The 20,970-nt window shown below is 36.2% G+C and overlaps 1 protein-coding gene and 1 long non-coding RNA gene across 2 annotated transcripts in view; one reads left to right on the top strand and one right to left on the bottom strand.

The window, feature by feature from the left end:
• The window catches only part of Rab26, an 89,695-nt gene that overhangs the window by 25,842 nt on the left and 42,883 nt on the right, over window positions 1-20,970 (top strand). Inside the window, exon 3 of the mRNA XM_021327872.3 lies at window positions 5,243-5,353. Coding sequence (XP_021183547.1) covers window positions 5,243-5,353 — 111 coding nt within the window. The remainder of the gene's footprint in view (window positions 1-5,242; window positions 5,354-20,970) is intronic.
• LOC135117342 (uncharacterized) lies at window positions 15,002-15,846 on the bottom strand. The gene is made up of 2 exons (XR_010276825.1): window positions 15,377-15,846; window positions 15,002-15,203 (listed from the first exon to the last, which is right to left on the bottom strand). It is a non-coding gene; the product is annotated as an uncharacterized LOC135117342 (long non-coding RNA).

The raw sequence follows: 20,970 nt of genomic DNA, 5'->3' as shown, positions 1-20,970 counted from the left end.
AATGATGAATTTAGTCGGGGACAATTTTTAAATTTATGTAATTATGAAAATACACCATTTTCTTTTATTTTAATGTTAAAATATTAAGAAACACATATTTAAAGATCATTTGGATTCATTAGTTTTATTGTAACGCGACCGTAGCTCGCAGAAAGTTAAATAATGCAGCAAAAACCGGCGTTGGGACACACCAGATTAATTAGGTTTTACTGTTTTCTGCTAACTTAATTATAGTTTTTTTTTATAAATTCTAATTAGTTACATGAGGCGTCGATAGACCTTTACCTTTTACATAAAACCTGAAACTTTCATTCCAATCGAATGATATTTTCATATGTTCTTCGGTCAAAAACACGTAAAAACTGTGTTTCGAAGAATCACCCTATAGCATATAAAGATATGACGTTTTTGCAAAAGTGGTCAATCTAATAAGCACTCTTTATTGACGTATATACATCGAAGATCTGGAACACCTGATGTGGAACTTCAAGAGCAATACTACACTTAAAATGTATAGAAACGAATGTTATGAAATAGGTATGGTGACACAAAACCGACGATTATCCCTTTATACACTATAGAAATATGAACTCAAGGACAATCCCCGGTGGACGTCGTTAAAAAAAAGACAATCCCTATACCATACCGCTAACTGTGGATGAAAATTACTTGTTCTATTGTGATGGGATGCTAATGGACTAGGAATGGGGAAACTACGGGAACTATGGCACCTGCCGATGACAATGTATTAGATACATGTAAAAATTGCTGGTGGAGACTTCGCCAGCTCACTTACTGGGCCCCCGGGAATCAGTCACTGAATAGCAACAAGAGGACAACAGGGACATGAGCGGCTGAAGTGTGAGAATACCTCGGTGGATTTTAAACGCAGATTACGCGCTCCCTGTGGGTCACTTACCACGAGGCATCCTCCGAGCAGGGCTACTAACCCTGCTCTAGCGACTCCACTCTGGACGGCCAAGCCAAGCCAGAGGCTTGAGACCCACCCCGTCATGGTTCACTCTGACCTGCCGGAGATGGGGGCAGTATACTCTCCCTGGAGAACTCAGTATATACAGCCCCGCGGGGTAGCTACTCCCCGTCATCAGCCTCAGATGTCCTGCGGTGCTTATATCTCATTATTATTGTCGTTATTATCTCAAGAGCCTTTGTCCCAATTATGTTAGAGTCGACTTCCAGTCACGATGCAACTGAGTACCAGTGTTTTACAAGGAGCGACTACCTATCTGACCTCCACAACCCGGTTACCCGCTCAACCCAACACCCCTTGGTAAAACTGGTCAGACTTACTGGTCTGACTACCCATAACGACTGCCAAGAATGTTCAATGACAGCCGGAACCTACAGTTTAAGCCTTCCAAATAACGGTCATTGGTATCCAAAATATACGTAGAAAGTACCTACATACGAACTTAGAAAAGTTGCATTGGCAGGTACTTGCCAGACCTGGAATCAAAGACGCACGCTCATACTTGAGAGATTGGTTCTCTACCCACTAAACCACCACGACTTCCACTAAGTCACCACGACTTTGTCATCTATTTAATGTTTTTTACGTAATACGTGTAATATTTTTGCCACACACAACTTAAATGCGGACTAATTAGAATCACTACATTTATCCGTTCGTTCCGTTCAGTTCTCAGCGTTTTGTTTAGTCTGCTGTGCTTTTGCCGTTGAAGTACAAAAATTAAATATATGGAACGTTTCTAATGCGTATCCCGTTGTTTTCAAGTCAACGGGCTCTTAAAATTCAATATCAGACGATTAAGATCTTTGATTTTGCTGACCCCGTAGTCGCTGGCATAAGGGACAGGATCCGCGTACGAAGTCGCGGGCAGAAGCTAGTATAGACTATGATACATTATGTCGGATCTACACATGGAGAACAAAATGACAAGCGGAGGTGCCATAATAGAAAATCGCCTAAGAAAGAAGCGCGCCAAAATGCGGGTGTGCGGCGAACGAGGAATATTACTGTTGTAGCATTTATACGCCTTATTTGGCCCGACCTTTTTTATAATACTGAAAATCGCTGTCAGATGTCTCAAAGAACCCGAGCGAATATAATTAACTCGTATCTGATCGTTTTGGTCATGTCCACTGTACGAATTTCACCTAGAAGAAGGCTTCCTGCATTATGGCACCTCTCATCTTTCCTTCTCCATGGATCTACACATGGTGCTTTGTTTCACGAGCTCCGCTAGACCGCAGCGCGTCTGCTAATCTTATTGGCACAGCATACAAATTAATTGAAATACACTTAGCTGTGTGTATTGAGTTATTGCTCCATTGTTTTGTGTTTATTCCTTTCTATTTGTTGGGTTTCTTTTGTTTGATTAGCCTACATTGAAAGCTAATGCATTTTCATTAATAAGTATGGATGAGTTGCATCTTTTAAATAGGTGCATATGACCAAACCATAACCAGCCGTCAAATGGCGGGTCGGCGATCGGCGATTCGACCACTGAAAATTATTTAGTTATCGTTAGGTATAGTTAAATAGTGCAACTCACCCTAAGTAATTATCTAAGTCTTATTTTACATCAAAGTATACATGCATTGCATACTACATTTGTATAGATAATGGTCGGAAATGAGAAGATTTTTATGAACAAATATGTTTTTTCATTTCAAATACGTGGGAGGTAAAAATAACAGGATACTCTTGAATTCTTGATTATTATTCAAATTAGATTTGAAGTTTTAACCGTGGGCTGTGGCCGCCAGCAATTTACTGACACCGAAGTTTCAGACATTTGCAATTTACAAGTCAATTTAAAGTAACTGATTGCGTTTCGATAAGTTTGTTTGTTTTTCTATGTGAAATATGTTTGATGTTTGTTCAGGAATATCATTTATTTCGAATGTTATGATCGATGTACTTATGTGGCTTCGTGTATCGAGAATAATAAATTATAGAAAGCAAATATTTGAATCGGCTTCGAGATAATCAAAATACAAGACGCGAGGCATCTAATGGCTAACTTCAGAGGGGTAAATCTATTCGGCAAGAATTGTAGTTCCTCCAGAAACCAAGATAGTAAAGTAAGTTATTTATATTTCTATAGTATGTGACAGTTGATAACAAAGGGCATTTTTTTTGTTCACCTAACGTTATTTCGAAGTAATCTCAGCGTTATTAATTCCCACAAAGCTATCTACTGAAAGTACGCTGTATTCTTGTTCACTTATTCTTCGCAAGGTTATGTTTTTTTTGCTTTTCCAAGAATCATTATCTGTGTGTCAGAGATTTTGCGTTTTTTGTCTTGTTTTTGATTTTGATGTTGTATTGTGAGGAATTGTTGGCTTTCTTTTGATTAAACATTTTTATATTATCCATTTACAATGGATTTTTATACTACATCTTTTTCGTTATTTCAATTGTTTTTGACATTTTTTTGAATAGAAAGTAAACCTTGTACCTTTATAATTAAGTCTACCTGTTTTCAAAACTACATTATAGACCGTGTATTAATAAGCTTTGTCCAAACCTTTCACAATCCGGGTAGTGCAGATACCCCTAATATTGAGTTACTACGGCGGACGGATAACCGGCAAAGAGCTTAGATAACCGGGTTTATCCTTTGAAAGGACAACACTGTAGAAGGTAATAGTGTTATGGGTATTAAATTGGTTCTACCACTTACTATTTAAGGGTTTATTAATAACTTCCTGTTTCAACCTCCTTTTTTAGATCAGTAGGTAAATCAGGAATTTGGGTTAATTAAGTAGGTACTAGTTGTTGAGAACTTGGTACAGACGCCGGGTTCGGAAAGTAGAGACTCTAGCACAAAGTAAGTAAGATACCTATTCCAATCCGTAAAATGTTTCGAATCTATATTAAACTTCTGTACTTTCCGCGCTCGGAAAAAGTAGCTTGAGTCATGTATAAGCCTCATCAGGTACTGTAAAGTTTTATGAAAATAAATTGTGTATATTTTCGTAAAAGAAAAATACAAACTTTCACTTGTAATCCTGGTAACTATTAAGCTAATCTGTGGTATAACATGTACCTACTTATGAAATCAGGCATATGTTTACATAAGCCCGTGTTACCCTTTTTCTCTCTATAACTTAATTATTATTTAGTCTAACTTAACAAAACTTTCTTCAAAACTCAGGCAATGAACATGAATTATTATTATCCTTATCTTTAAAGGTCTGTAATTAGATTTCATTGGAAAACTCCCATTTACCGCTCATTCTATCTATTTGTTAATAACCATCTGTCTGTCGCAATCGGTAGAAAGAAGTTCGGAGCCAGTTTTAAGTAGGTATTATATAAAAGAAAGTCATGTTAGTAACACTACTTATAACTCAAGAATGGCTGATCGGTTTAAGCTGAAAATTACTTTAGACCCGGGAGAAAGACGTAGGATAGTTTTTATCGCAATTTTATGAGTTATCTCGGGACGCGAGTGAGACCGCAGGCGGAAGCTAGTTTACCAATAAAAAGTCACTTTATAAAGCAAAAACGAGACTATATAAAAATACTTTCAAATATCTGAAGTATTTTAATTTGTGCCAAGAAACACTTCTTTGTAACTTCGCTTTTTAACAAGAGTTTGGTTAATTAAAATGTTGCGATTAATTAAACTTTTTTTACAAACAAAGGAATAAATCAGAGCGATGGAAATTGAAACTTTTTGCTTGAAAACCAGTTTCTATTCAAATGTTTCGACAAAACAACTGAACAAACAAAAAAAAATTAAAATCCACAATTGATTTGTGAAAGGAAAAAACAACATATTATTCTGGGAATTGATACCTATACAAAAAAAATTAAACCATTTTTCTCGCGTATTTTATTTCCACGTCAAGTATTTAAAAAAGATTTTATTCTTTCTCATTTTTTATATTTCATACATTTCATTCATTTTACTTCAATTATTTTTGGAAAAGGAAATGATGGCTGGGACATAAAACCTTTGATTTTATGTAGAAGTTATTTTTAGTTAACTGACTTTTTGGTATTTATTGGGAAAACCTTCAGGACCTGTTCCATATTGATCATATTGTCTATTATCAAATAGCTGTATTCTTTAAATGATTGCAATGTTATGGCTCTTTGGTGTAATTGTTCATGTTCATGTTTCATAACTCATCAAACCTAGTTTTCATGGCTCAAAACTTACCAAAACCTGTTAAAGGCCTTTGCCAGTCAACCAATTACCAGAACTGAGTTCCAACAATTTATCCCTCGATTCTCTATTCACAGACGATCCTCCTCGGTGACAGCGGAGTGGGTAAAACCTCTTTACTAGTGCAGTTTGAGACTGGAAAATTTCAAGCCGGCAATTTCTCTGCGACAGTTGGCATCGGATTTACGGTGAGTGAACGCATCGGTTACGCTAAATTTGCCATAACACGAACGCGCCGATATCAAGTTGCGGTTGGTATCGTTCGAAATTTGAATTAAAATGAACGCGTGCGGCCATTTTGTGGCTTGCCTTAATCGATTCAAATCGATTGGTGATTGATTTGGTCTCTGATGAAAAAATGAACTTTATCTAACTTCATTTTGACCTTAGTAAAGAAAATATGCCACATATCTTATTTTGGACATTAAGTTGTCTGTGTTTGTGTCTTTATTGTAAAATTATATAACACTTATTCAGCGAAATGGTGTAATAACCTCGTAATTTATTGAAATAGTTTAGTAAACTAGAGAGATTTTCATCTGGAAGACAAATTATAATTATACAAAATAACATTTTAAACGTTAAAATAAACTTATGGCCCTTTTCCTAATAGTATTATTCCAGAATAAATTATACCAGTTTCACAAATAACTCTGTTGGTCATTATAATCAGATATCCTTCTCATTAGACCCTTGAACATTTTAATGGACTTCAAAATAGGCATCCCTTGTGAATACGTGCGTAATAGATACATATGTTTCAATAAAGACTTGCTTATTATATCTTACTAACAGTTTTCCCGCGGTTTCACCCGCATTTCAAAAACTACAGCCCGTACCGGGATAAAAATATAGTCTATGTTACTCCGGAGGAGTGTAGCTTTCCAGCATTTAATGAAATTTAGTTTTTGAGTTTATCAATTACAATCAAAGAAAACTAGATTTTTCAGTTCGGTATCAAGCTAATTATGCACTCTAGAACTATTTGTTAGGTATATACTAGCTAATGTCCACAGTCTCGCTAGCTTTCTGTGGGGCGCTACTTCGCACACCCGATCAAAAATTCGCCAATAGGCCTTCTCAATACGCTCTCTGACACTGACATTTTACCTATTAAAATAATATCAATAATAAACAAACAAACTCAGCCATATAATATGACTGTAGCCAGATAACAAAGTCTAACTCAATATCGATAGTAAAATCAGTAGACTGGCAATAAAACGTTGTCTAACAAAGACATCATTCACCTATAAACTATCGAGTAATATAAGGGTGGTATCCCTTGTGTATTCAGTGTGAGCGACCGACCGTGTCTTACATACCCCCCGTTGACTGGACATTGTGACTACAACCTTGGCTTGTACTGTCGGCATCAAAATATACAGACTTCGAACTATTTATGATATAATATAGAACCTGAGATATTGTGGTGATAAAACTAAGAATTTGTTTATGCCGTGGATTCATCATTCAAATTTCGTCTTCACAAATTTCTACTGATATTATAAATGCGAAAGTAACTCGGTCTGTATGTGTGTCTCGGTCTGTCTATTACGCTTTTACGTCTAAACCACTGAACTGTTTTTAATCAAATTTGGTAGTGATAGAGTTGACCTTGAGAAAGAACATAGGATAGTTTTTATCCCGGACTATTGAAGAATTCTCTTGGAAACGCGATATAACAAAACTACGCGGGCTAAGCCGCGGGCGGAAGCTAGTATTGAATGTTTTAATTATATTATCAAACAGTTAGTACAACGTTAGTAGTACCTAAGTAGTTCAGTTTAGCACTGTCAAACAATAAGGACTGCAGTAAGTATGAAATAAAGCTCATGCTTGTAATAGTTTTAGAGCTAAATAATATTAGTAACCCATGCAAAGGCACACAATGCTACTTACTTTAATATTTCTGTTTTGTCAAAGTAAGTAGTGTGTAAAGTTTCAAGTTTCAAAATATGCAACGGACATTAATTTATATGCCCGTGCAGCAAAGCTTATTACTCGCATACCTACATGTTTGCTCGAGTGTACCTTCATAGGATTGAGTTGTTACGGTAAATGCATTTGCAGTAATGGAAAACGTGTGTATGTTTGTATTTGTAGTAGGTATCTATGTTTTGATACTTTATATTTTTTTCTGAGATCTGTGAACAGAAATGTTGGTTGATGCAAGATTTAAAAAATATTATTATTATTTTGTATGTCTCTACCAGACCTCGGGACTATGGAGTCCCGGATTTTTGGGAGGCTAACGTGGGGCCGAAGCCAACACGCTGAAGCCCTTTTGAGACAACTTTAATGAAATGATGACACAAAACCGACGATTATCCCTGTATACACTATAGAAATGTACCCAAGAACAATCCCCGGTTCTGTGCTAAACTATTGCTAACTATGGATGAAAACTACTTGGGCTATTGTGATGAGATGCTAATGGACTAGGGATGGGGAAATTACGGGAACTATGGCACCTGCCGATGACAATGTATTAAATACATGTTAAAATGGCAGGTGGAGACTCGCCAACTCACTTATTGGACCCCCGGGCATCAGTCACTGAAAAGCAACAAGAGGGCAACAGGGACATGAGCGGCTGAGAAGGGTGAGGATACCTCGGCGGACTTTAAACGCAGATCACGCGCTCCCTGTGGGTCCAGCATCGCCGGCCCACTCGCCACTTACCACGAGGCACCTACCCTCCGAGCAGGACTAACCTTGCTCTAGCGACTCCACTCTGACCGGCCGATGAAGGCAAGCCAAGAGGCGGGAGACCTATCCCCCGTCATGCTTCACTCCGGCAAGCCGGAGATGGGGGACAGTATACTCTCCCTGGAGCACTCGGATATATAGCCCCGCGGGGTCGCTACTCCCCGTCATCCGCCTCAGATGCCCTGCGGGGCTATTATTATTTATTACTAGCCTATAATGTCCCACTGCTGGGCAAAGGCCTCCCCATCTCGCTTCCACACTTCCCGATCCTTCGACCGAGTCCACCAGTCTCGACAGTAGGCGTCTAGTTCGTCACGCCATCTCTTCCGGGGCCTACCCCGCCTGCGGTGTCCATCCTGGGCTGTCCACTGGGTGGCAATAGTGGCCCATCTTTCCGGATGCATACGGCTAACGTGTCCGGCCCAGTTCCACTTCAATGTTGCCGCCTTTCGGCCTACATCAGCAACTCCTGATCTGGAACGTATAACGGTATTCCGGATGCGATCCGTCCGTTTAATGCCTAAAAGGCTACGTTCCATTGCTCTTTGGCAAACCTTGAGTTTGGACTTCTGACACTCGGTAAGAGACCATGTTTGCGCACCGTAGGTTAGGACGGGCAAGATGCACATGTCGACTAATTTTCGCTTGAGTGAAAGGGGAAGGTCCCCTTTCATGTACTGCTTCATGGACCAGTAGCTCTTCCAGGCGTTCTCTATGCGGCGGTCGATCTCCTTTCCTGCCTGTTGTCAAAAGAAACTAACTGGCCCAAGTATATGTACTCGTCGACATAGTGTCGAGCTTGCCCATCTACCTCGACCCTACGTTTCGTGCTATTGGTCATTGTGTGTGTCTTGCTCATGTTCATTTGAAGTCCAACCTCTCGGCTTACCCTGCTCAGGTCTTGGAGCATTTCTTCATTTCTTGGAAAAAATATGGATTGGTTATTTATATCAATATTATTGGGTAAATGAGTAGCATAATAATTTAAAAAGAAGCAATGTTTCTTATATTTTGGAATTCACTGAAGGTTTTATTTTGCATTTTGAACTCACGAATGAATAAATCAAAGCTATGAAATCGGTTCGAATGCTTCGCACTTGTAAAGTCAATATTTTTAACAAGCTACTAATTACTTAACATTAGCACTACTAAAGGATAAAAAAGTCTCTGAAACTCACAAACTAAATAGCGAATTCAAAGCGGGCATAAAACTTTAGAAAGTTCTAGAAAAAGCAATATGAAACCTAAGGATACTACAGAATTTCGAGTTTATCTTTTTGTTACTTAATGCGCTATGCAACGAGCTGGAAAATGGCAGCTCCATAGCACTGTTATTTCAATTCATCTAACTGTCTTGTTGGTCTAGCTGTCGCAAACACTCGGATTCGATTCCTGGTATAGCTGGAATCGCCTAGAAGGACCTCAACAACCCACAACATACCCATAAAAGCCGACCCCAAGATAGTTGGGAGAAAGGCTCGGAGGATGCCTAGAAGGCAACATCATCAGCATTTCATCTCCTCAAAGTACCAGATTTTAATCAATATCTCGTAGGCTTATCCTAGAACATATCCTAAGTTCAATGCACTTTTGACTCTATATTTGATTTTCAATTCTATTATATGTATAGAATGCTCATTATGAATAGGACTTAAAAATTTTGATCTTCTATACCTTATAGAGATTAAAATATGCTTAACTAAAAACTTACTTATATTGTGCTTATATGTACACAGTTTATTTACTTTTCAATAATAAACTCTGAAGTTTCTCTCTGAAAGTAATTGAAATATTTAGTAAGCACCTACTTATAGATAAAACTCTTTATTTTCATTTTCAGTAAAACTTTCATAATTAAACATCACATCTCATACTTTACTTACCTAAACTTATGAGTTTATAAATGAAGTCCTTTATCAACATATTTTTTAATGGCACATTAAATAAAATTACATATTGCCCTTGGGATTTTTAATAAGTTCAAAGTCAACAGGAAAGGAGAGCAACATTTATATAATTAATTAAGTTACAACTCGGGGCCAAATCCGCTTGTTATCCCAGATTACAATGCTTGTCAAAAGGAACATCTCTGCTCCATTAGATATTTACGTATGTTAGTGTAAACGTTTTAATGCTACTCAAGAATAGTATTACAATATAATGAACCTATTTAAAACTAAGAGAGATATATTCTTTCTGAATATAGACCATTTTCAATGATACACAAGAAACAATCAATAAAGAACTTTAGAGAAAAGATATAGATATATGAGTAAGTATAGCTTTCATAGACACTGAAAGTGCAAGGCATTAACTGTTTATATATTTGCAATAAAATATGCAGGGAACGCCGTATTACTTGATAAAATAGTTCAGAAAATTAATAAATCACATAAAAAAATATTGCCGATTTTACGTCTCATATTTCGCTCAAATGTACCAGCTATTATCAAAATAAAAATCTATTTTAAAATTCAACAAAATGGCTATCAATTTATTAAAAGAAAACAGCGCCAATCCAACCCTAAGCCCGAGGTAAAGCAACAAAAATATTCGATTTACTCGAAGACTTTACAAGGAACTTCCTGAAATTCTGAGATGTTTTCATATCTCATTAATTTTACCTGAAACAACGTTGATAGATCAAGTTATTTTGTATACATTTGCCTGATTTCAAGGATATAATTTCCGTTATGTTTACCTGTTATGTATTTTTTTATCTTATAAAGATATATACCTAAGAATTTTCACTTATAATACCACAAGAGCTTCAAAATTATCGGGTATTTCCCGATAGGTTCGTTGCAAACAAATGAAGGAGTCAAGTTTTTCAGGTTAAAAAATCACGAGCGCGAAGCGCGAGTGATTTTTCCTGGAAAACTTGACGACTTTATTTGTTTGCAGGGAACCTTGAGGGAAATGCCAGAGAATTTGAAGCTCGTGTATTCGGGGATTATTTTTCCGTCCCAAATGTCGGCCACAACCTGTCAGTTTGACATAGCAACGACCAGAGAAAATATTCAAAAAATTATCAGTATAATACCATGTAGGTTGTACCACGTGACGTCGAATGGTGCAATTCTATTGGTCGATATTTGGGTCGGAAAAATAATCCCTCAAAATGTGAATATTTTAGATAAGCATGCTTTTAATTTTATTTTTGAACGCTGCTAAGCCACTTCTGAGATTCACGGTTAACATTCGTATCAATCTCAATAAATAAGATTTGATATATGTTTACAAGTAGGTAACTTTACCTTTGAAATTTCAAATTGCGTATATGGGGTAATTACCTACCCAGTTGAATGGTTTCAAGCGGGTGCTTATAGGGACCCCGTTATATTAATATGTGTAATAACATAAATGTGAATTGGAGTTTGTTTTCTTGTTGGTTACGCTTTTAGGGTGGAACTGCTCAACCGATTTATATATTTTAATAGGTGCTTAATTGGGTAAGGTTGATTGAAACCTTGGAATAATGCAACGGTGCTTAGTGCATAAAGCGAACACAGTCAAGTACAATACCTTAAAATAAATCTTATAATAAAGAATATGAATATCTTAAAATAAATCAATTCATACAATAGTAAATAATCTATAGTTATCGGCACGAATCTTGAGCTCTGACCTACATCTGCGCAGAAGTGATTTATTAGCAAAGAACCAATCCCGAGTAACGACTATGACGCGATGCACTGCGGGCCAATCACCGCTTTAGCCCGCTCCCGCCCCTCACTTCATACCACAAAAGGGACCAATAAATTACTTCTGCGCAGATGTAGGTCAGAGCTCAAGATTCGTGCCGATAACTATACAAAGTATATTTTTGTATAATCAATGCCTTTTGCTATGCGACTTTTGAATTCTCAGTATTATCCCACAACGCAGTTCCGACTATTCGACTATCTAATAAAGTCGGACCACATAACATATACTTCCCTCACACACCACAGGCATGTCCCCACATTTTTGCAAAGGGTTGGGATTCTTAACTGTATTAATATTGTACATTTTCTAATAATGTTCCTCGGGAGTCGAAAGTGCTTTAAAGAGCGCGCCTCGAGCTCAAAGGGTTTCTGACGTAGCTCTATCTACATTTTATGTAACCAAAGAGTTTTTTGATGTTCACGATATTGAAGTAAGAGTAAACTTTATTAAAATTGCGAATAAAATTAAAAGCCTCGAAGTTGAGTTCGTATATGAAAAGCTGGATGGAAAATTGGTGAAATGAGGTAGGAAGTTTGCGGAAAGTAACGGTTCATTTGGAAACATGGATGTAAATACGATACTTTGACAGTTCGTACAGCCTTGCTTTGAAACACAGATTTAGTATACCGCTGCACACATTTTAATGTCTGCCTCACTAAAATATTAAGCCAAACAATAAGATTATTTTATATGATCAGCCTTGAAATAAAATAAAACGTAGGTATAGGTAAGGATTCTCCACAAAACAACATTTTACAAACCTATCTAAATTAATTAAACATGAAACTCTGCACGGACGCCATCTTTGACAGCGTTAAACAAACTCACACGTCCAACTTGCCTAATTAAATATTCTGTTTTAGTCAAAAGTTTATTTGCTCGATACTCATTACTGGAATTCAATTGAAGGGTGCCTTAATCAAAGTATTTTCATACCGTCACGCGGGCACTAACCGCATCCAATTTGAGTGGGGCACAAAGGCTAGCTCAATGCCGCATCCAGTGACGTGATGTGATAAATACATTGTAGAATGTCAACTCTTTAGGTACTAGATTTAATTCACAGTTATAATAAAGTCATATAAAATATATACATTTTCCATGCGAACTTTTCGACTTATTCTGTGCTAAAAGTCTCAATTAATACTAACAGGACCTGTCTTCATTGATGCACATTTATACATCACCTAATTATTTACGAAGCTTTTTATTAAAAAGATGATTTGGGCTTTTTTATACAACCTTATCCCATCTCAACATTAAACCAATTACGAACTCCCATGCAATATATTTCTGATTAATTATCCACAAATAACTTCGAAGCAATCCTTCTGTATGATTTACTATGTGGTTATCAGGCAGCGGGAGGGGACGTGCCCGGGACTCAGCATCCCTCTCGACGGATCTCGACCAGTCGACGAGAGACTTCGGCCGTGTAAACTGCCGCCATTTTTGAGCGGGAAAACCGCGACAACTTTTCGCTCCTAAACTGACGGTCAGCGTTCGGAATTTGAATTTTAACGAGTGCTTCGTTTGTTTTGTGCCAGGATTTAGTGATTGTTTCGAGTGCGTTTTTTTTGGATTTGAAAAAAGAACTTTGTTGTTGAATGTGTGTGGAAAAAAAATCTATCAAGAATAAAAAAAATAAAATCACAATTTATGGATGGATTTTAAAATTAAACCAAATTGAATTTCAAAGATGAATTAATCTACAAAAAAAATATACTTGATTGGTGGAACCAGTAACGAATTATTTAACACAATAAAGCTTGGGTTTCCTAGGAAAGCGGTGCCGTCACATAGCGGCCGTCTTATTTCGGACGCAAATAGACGGTCGTCTTTACGGTGATTACATGTGGAAAGTTCCACGGCCGTTTTAACACACCGTCATGAACTTTTTGTTAGTTGTATCATACTTACTAACCTGTTTTATTTAATATTTCTCAAATTTCACAACACCAATTCTGTTTTAGTTGACTTTTTCTATAATCTTTACTTTTTATATTATATATTGCTTCGTGGTTACGAACGAAATCTATTAAAATTTCGTCGTCCTCGCTGCTCCAAGAGTTGTAACAAATTTTTGACGTTGTTCCGAAAAAAAAAACACAAATACGTATTAAAAAAGCTTCACCGCTTTCAATAAAACGTTCACCAAACTATCCGACACCGTCAAGACGGCCGTCATGCAAATGGCGGCACCGCTTTTTGAAGTTACGGCGTCACTTACCGCTCTCTAGGAAACCGCCTCATTTTGTTTACATAGACAACGTTCTGGTGATGTCTTTCACCGCTGTATTACGGTCGCTATATGACGGCACCGCTTTCCTAGGAAACCAAAGCTAGTATTATAATTTTCATAATTTATGAAAACAAAACACAAAACTCAATTCTAGAACAACTTCCAGGATTGAAAGTAAGTCAACTATAAATATTGAAAGGCAACCGTTTTCCAACGAAAATTAAAAAGTTACTCGGCTATACAGACTAAAAATAACATTACAGTTTCTATCTAAACTTCGACAACTTATAGGTACCAGAAAAATTGATCAAGCATTCTAATTTACACTTCTAAGAAATTTTAATTACCTTTTTCATAGTATTTTACAGTTGCTAGTGGTTTTCTAATAAAGCTCCGTTCCAGGAAGGTACTCGAGTCTATCATAATAATTAATTTCTATTACCTATTGTACGCAGAAAAAATATAAATGAGAAAGCTGCGGCGAAGGCTAAGTATTGTATTAATGTTTCTAAGTAATTTTTTTTTGCTATATTAAGTAAAGGAATTATTGAGACTTAATCCCTCTTATTATAAAAACTGCCGCAAGTAGTGGTTTAAACCCGACTGAAGACGTCTTGGTTTGTTACGGTACTTACGATAGTCTTGACATCCTTATTACAAAACGTAGACTAAGAGAAGACTGTTTAGTACTTCGATTTGTCTATGGTTGAAATAATATCCACAGATTATAAGCAACAAATATTTAAATCATTCGTTCAATCGTTCCGAATTCTATGCGCCGTTCCTTTTTACATTATTTTGTTAAGTCTATTTTGATGAAAAATAAATAACTATGATAATAAAAAATATCTCTGCAGTTGAAAATATTACTTTTTATTATTTAAAGGTAATTTTATATTTCTAGTATCTTTTAACGATATACATGATCCAATTATTCTCTTTTAAACAACTATCGAGTTTGCGCGTATAACGGAACGTCAGCGCGCGTATCCGAGTTATGTTTTGTTTTTAGGTTAGAATAATTTGGATTATTTTCATCCCGATTTAAATGATTAAATAAGACGTTGTGCATCTAATTAGAACCTCTTCAAAATTAAGTGCACAATAACTTACACACAGAATATCGTGTGCATTAAATTACCAAAAGAAAATGAAACATTTGAAACAACATAAAAGTAGAAAATTATATTTTATTCCGATGTCTATTTATACAGTCAAATGCACTGTTACATGTTGGACACTGTTCTTCATCACACAATCTTGTTCCCTTTCTCATCTAGGCATTTTTGTACATTTTAGCAAGCTTCCAGTCTTTTACAAACATTGCATATTACTGGCAGAGATACGGCGTGCAAAACGCCAAAATAGTCTTGAATCTGTAAATAAACAATAGACTGTATGATAATCTGATATATTTTCGGAGTTTCATCAAAATCTATGTAGTAGTTTATGCGTGGAACATAAACAAACATCCATAATAAAAACTTTGACTCGTATACAATTAATTAGGATGTTTTGGCAACCTACTTGCACTGTAAAGGCTACTTACTTTATGGCGAGTCCAGTTGAGCATCATAGGATCATCCTGGATTATCATCATGCATTCAATTGACTATTATTTCGAAAAACGTAAATCGATATTTATATCGAAAATTGTCGTCAGGTAATTTGAAGAGATTTTGTCGATGACGCATTCTGTTGGGTCCCCGGACACTCTCAATAGTATTCTAACACATCCAAGTATTCCAAATCACACATATTTATATCCACTTTCGTTTTTTTCATCACAAAACAAATAACCTCAAAAGTAAATAATGTCGGAATTTGACGTTTGTCGACTAAGTACTGCAGTTAAACTAGGGGGCTCGATGGTTTATCTTTTGTACTACAGATAGTAATAGGACTTGCGATAAACTGCGTTTTGTAATAACGTTTTTTCAAGGTCGTACTTAAAGGTGGATTAAAGGTAGTACAAAAGCCGATACTTATTTGATACCGCGTTTTATAATAAGAGGGAATGAGAATTAGTCTATGTTATGCTTTGAACAAGTAGAACTCTAAAGAGTTTAGAGACGAAATTGCCAGAATTGTTAGAAAAAAACTGATGCTGAAGTAGCTACTTTATATTAAAATTTGAGTGTGTTGGTATTTCAGTTTTATCAAGTAGGTGTACAACATGCATCACCGAATTAGTAAAAACAGGACATAACATTATCAATAATTGTTATCAAATTCTGTTTAACGGAACAAATTAATCTGTGCATATTTTATATCTACCAACTTTTGCAGCAGTAAACGAAATAACTATAGGTATGTGCCTATGTTGCAGCTACATGGTTATATGCTATTTAATTTATCAGATAGCCTTTTGACTGACAACGCTATTCAATCACACGTATAAACGCCTTTTAGCAGACTTGTTGAATTCAACACACGCTCAGCAATACACATAGTTGAATAAAATGTCACTAAATCAAATAGTTGCTTTGAGGCAGTGACAAACAACTAGTGATTGAATGATGTTTCATGTTGTTAAAGAAAACGACCTTCTGTTAATTTGAACACCTTTCAATCATGCCATCATCCTCCGAGCCTTTTTCCCAACTATGTTGGCAACTCAATACCCCTTGGTTAGGCTGGTATCAGGCTTACAGGCTTCTGACTACCCGTAACGACTGCCAAGGATGCTCAATGACAGCCGGGACCCACTGTTTAAAGTGCCATTCGAAACACAGTCACTGGTGTCTTAGATACACTTCGAAACTACATACAAACTTAAAAAACATGTACCTATTGGTACTTGCCTGACCTGGAACAGAACCCACGCCCTCATACTTACTAGGGAGGTTGGTTCTTTACACACTAGGCCACCACGACTTATACCTACAAATGAACCATAATAAACCACAAATTACTATCCAATTAAGGTGCATCTATCTCCAACCTTGAATCAACAACAACATAATAAGCAGGTACTACATCAACGTCTGTATTCTGAATAGGCTCCTACAACAATGCATTTTAAGCCGCTTTATAGCTGTACTAGACTTAATTGTAGCTGGAAATTCTCAGTCGAAAGCCTTCAGTAATACGCCTGTCTGTCAGGATAGGAATTACGGCAGCCTTCTCCGAAATATGAGTGTGCATCTTCGGGATTGCATAATTTTGTTAGCAATTTGTTGTTACTGTCATTGTTGGGTCGGGAGCAAGGAGTTTTTGTAATAGGATCTGGCTAAATGTAAAACATTTATGATAATCTGGCCATGTTTTGGTCCGATGCAAAATTGCGTCTTTTGAATCTGCTCTCACGGTATTTTTATCTCAATTAGCAAAGTATTTTCATCTCAATTTATAACGATTATTTTTCCATATTAGTAGACATTTAAATATAAATAACAAGTGTAATTAACCAGTCGTCCCCGTTCCAACATTCTTGGTTGTTGGTAATAGACTATCTTTCTTTAGCTATCACCACATAAGTAGGTATAGAAAATAGATATACTTACATATACCTGAACACGTAAATCCACAAAGGCCGCTTGCCCAGCAAAATAAATAGGTCAATGATGACGTCAAAATTGCTGCTCACTCTCAACAAACAATTATTTTAAAATATTTAAAAAAAGGCCCCAATTTCAGTCAGGACTCTTTTCAACGGCGCCCGTTTTTATTCTTCTTTTTGCTTTGGTGGCTCCATAGCGTGAATTGAGGCGTAGGCACCTCGTATATTGAGTATGGACCTCAATCAACACTGGCAAACTCGGTATGGGTTTGATTAAACCTGATGCATTGCAACTATTTTCAATTGGAAGCCGCAGCGAATATCAAAGGCTAACTTTGCCGAAATTGATGGAAAATTGTTGTTGTAATTAGTGAATTGATTTTGCTTGGCAGTTTGAAATTTGTATGGTAATGACGTTGAGTTTTGGGTTTGTTTACTGTTGTAGAGATGGTGTAATGTTTTAAACGCACTTTTCAGTTGTAAGTTTGAATTAAAGTTTAAAGTGACTCCTTTATTGTTTTAAATATGCATTCTATCACATACCAGCAGTGGATATAAATAAATTTGTCAAAAAATATGCACAAAAACTGAGAGATAACTAAGTACCTAACATTTCAGGGTTTCCGCTCGACATTATTATCTGTCAAAAATACCTATCATTTATTTTTGTAGCATTAACTTATTCATGCTTAAATTAAAGCAGTAATTTAACTAATTTAAACACATTCTTGCGTTTGCCGTCGTGCGCGCCGATGCATACGCCCATTCTTCGAGCGCAGTAGTGCGCAAAAATCGGGCGGCGTCGCGTGTGCTTATTAGTTTTATTATTTCGCTTATCCGCGCTGAACATTCGCGTGGCTCACTGGGTATATGGGACACGAAATGGCGATAGTACGATACTCAGTCAATGGCGTGGCAACCTTGTCACCCATGGAGGTTGTTAGATAAAATGCGACTACATTTTTTAAAGCAGACCTTTGACGCAACAGTATGTACTTTTCCTTGTATCATCATGAAATATTTTTAGTAATTAGGTAGTCATAGATTTAGTTAACGTTGAAATAATTAACAGTTTTTTATAAATTACGATTAATGCTCAATCCTTCTCCGTGTGCGAGTAGGCCTGCGCCCAGCAGTGGGACGATAAAAAGGCTCTAAATTACGAAAATAAATACCCACCTTTTTAGTATTTTATATATATTTTTGTTATAACATAACAGATTAATTTTTCCCCCTTTTTAGGGTTCCGTAGCCAAAATGGCAAAAACGGAACCCTTATAGTTTCGTCATGTCCGTCTGTCCGTCTGTCCGTCTGTCACAGCCGATTTACTCGGAAACTATAAGTACTACAGTGATGAAATTTGATGGGAATATGTGTTGTATGAACCGCTACAAAAATATGACACTAAATAGTAAAAAAAAGAATTGGGGGTGGGGCCCCCCATACATGTAACTGAGGGATGAAATTTTTTTTTTCGATGTACATACCCGTGTGGGGTATCAATGGAAAGGTCTTTTAAAATGATATAAAGTTTTCTAAAAAACATTTTTCTTAAAGTGAACGGTTTTTGAGATATCAGCTCTCAAAGTCGTAAAAAGTATGTCCCCCCCCCCTCTATTTTTATAACTACGGGGTATAAAATTCTAAAAAAAATAGAGGTGATGCATGCTAATTAACTCTTTCAACGATTTTTGGTTTGATCAAAGTATCTCTTATAGTTTTTGAGATAGGTTGATTTAACTGTAATTTACGGAACCCTTCGTGCACGAGTCCGACTCGCACTTGGCCGGTTTTTATTTTTCTAAATGTAAATATAACTGTAAAATACTAGTTAAAAAGAGTGACATAGATTCAATCATGATTTAAAATACGTAAATAACAAACGTGACCTATTTTGAAAATATCTGTGTACCCAGAACAATTCGTCTAAAAACTGTTCACAAAGGTAAAGAACATTGATATTTTTTCTAATCTTGTTTGGGAACTTACCCTAAAAAGTACTAGTGATCAGTTATCTGTTTTATTTGTCCCCTTTGTTGCTATCCGTACTTTTACTTTGTGAGAGCTTGCAATATCGTTAAGTGTATTTCTCGTTAAAACGATTAGGGAGCGAAACGTCTGTTCTGGTATTTATTGAGTTTTTTGGGGAAATTATATCGGATGAATAGTAGTGCGGAATAAATACAGTAAACAATATCTACTTGTACATAGTTACATAATGTTTAAATAGAAATGTATAATTTATGAATTTAAGTATTTGATTGAATTGCGCAAGTTGATATAATTCCTACTTATATTACTAACGTGAAAGTTTGTGAGACTGTATGGATGTATGTTTGTTATTCTTTCACGCAAAAACGGATACACCGATTTGGTTGAAATTTGGTAGATAGGTGATAATCTGGATTAAGATATCGGCTACTTTTTATCAACACACCACGCGAGCGAAGCCGCTAGCGGAAGCTAGTCAGAAAATAAAAATAAAAAAACGCTTCTTGTCGTGAACGTGATATTAATAAAAAGATGGTATGCCAATCACAATATAGGTATACACACTAATCCTACCTACTGTTGGAATGTTGAAATATAATACGCAATATACTGTTTTAACCGCGATCCGATATGATAAGCCCGCTAACCGCGACGGCTCTACCTTTGTTATAGATTTTAATTAGTTTGCGAATTAATGCTTGATTAATAAAGCTAATCACTGATTAATTTAGACCGCTTCTGTACTTATCCTTGTAAGTATATTGTAGAAAAAAATGAAGCTTTACAAAGCCTTTTTTTAGTAACTTTAATATAGTAAGTACTGATTTTCAACTTCGAGGATTCCCTTTAAAAAATCTATAGAGATTGTGATCAGTTTGTAACAATTACTAGATTTTTAATTCCACATACTTAAATCTAGTCAGCTTAAAAAAATTTGGGACGTTTTTTATTCTACCGGACTAAAAAGTATCCCGCAACTTCGCGTTCCGGCCACTAGCGAAATTGTAAGCTGATATTTCGCACTTTATTGGCCTTAAACAAATGAATCGGTAGATTACCAGGTAAATTTGATTGTTTATTGTTTTACGGTCACCTACATATACAATTGATTTACCTATGTATGTATGTATGTAATTATTATCCACTCACTGATTGGTGTCCATCCTAACATCATTTTACAACTTCTAGCGCAAGACGTATCGATACTGTCTCTGTACCCCCTCCATATTCTGCTAGCCTAGTACTTCTGCCTTACATTGTCAAACTGTATGATCCGTTTACCATTAAAATCATATACAACCCGTGCCGATAAAGAATGGGATTAGAAATCGCGACAGCTGTATTTACCTCTCGCTCATACACTATAGCACATGAGCGAGAGTTGAATACAGTCAATACAAATAGTCTTTATTACTGTTTTGATTGCAAATTATGAATGGTACTATTCCATTGTGTTTTAAATTAGGAATAATCGTGTGTTATTAAAAATGCACACATTTTTTTGTATATTCCTACATTACCTATATCTAAGTGCGTTCAACCTGCGATCAAAATACCAATAAGATGATACAATTTTATACAATAATTTACTTTTCAGGTGCTTTTATTTCATCTTTATACGTACTTCTAAAATAAACCCACGTAAAAT

The sequence above is a fragment of the Helicoverpa armigera genome, chromosome 9 (genome assembly GCF_030705265.1).
Source record: "Helicoverpa armigera isolate CAAS_96S chromosome 9, ASM3070526v1, whole genome shotgun sequence".
Taxonomy (NCBI): Eukaryota; Metazoa; Arthropoda; class Insecta; order Lepidoptera; family Noctuidae; genus Helicoverpa; species Helicoverpa armigera.
The sequence above is the reverse complement of the archived record's forward strand: the minus strand, read 5'-3'. Positions and strand labels throughout refer to the sequence as shown.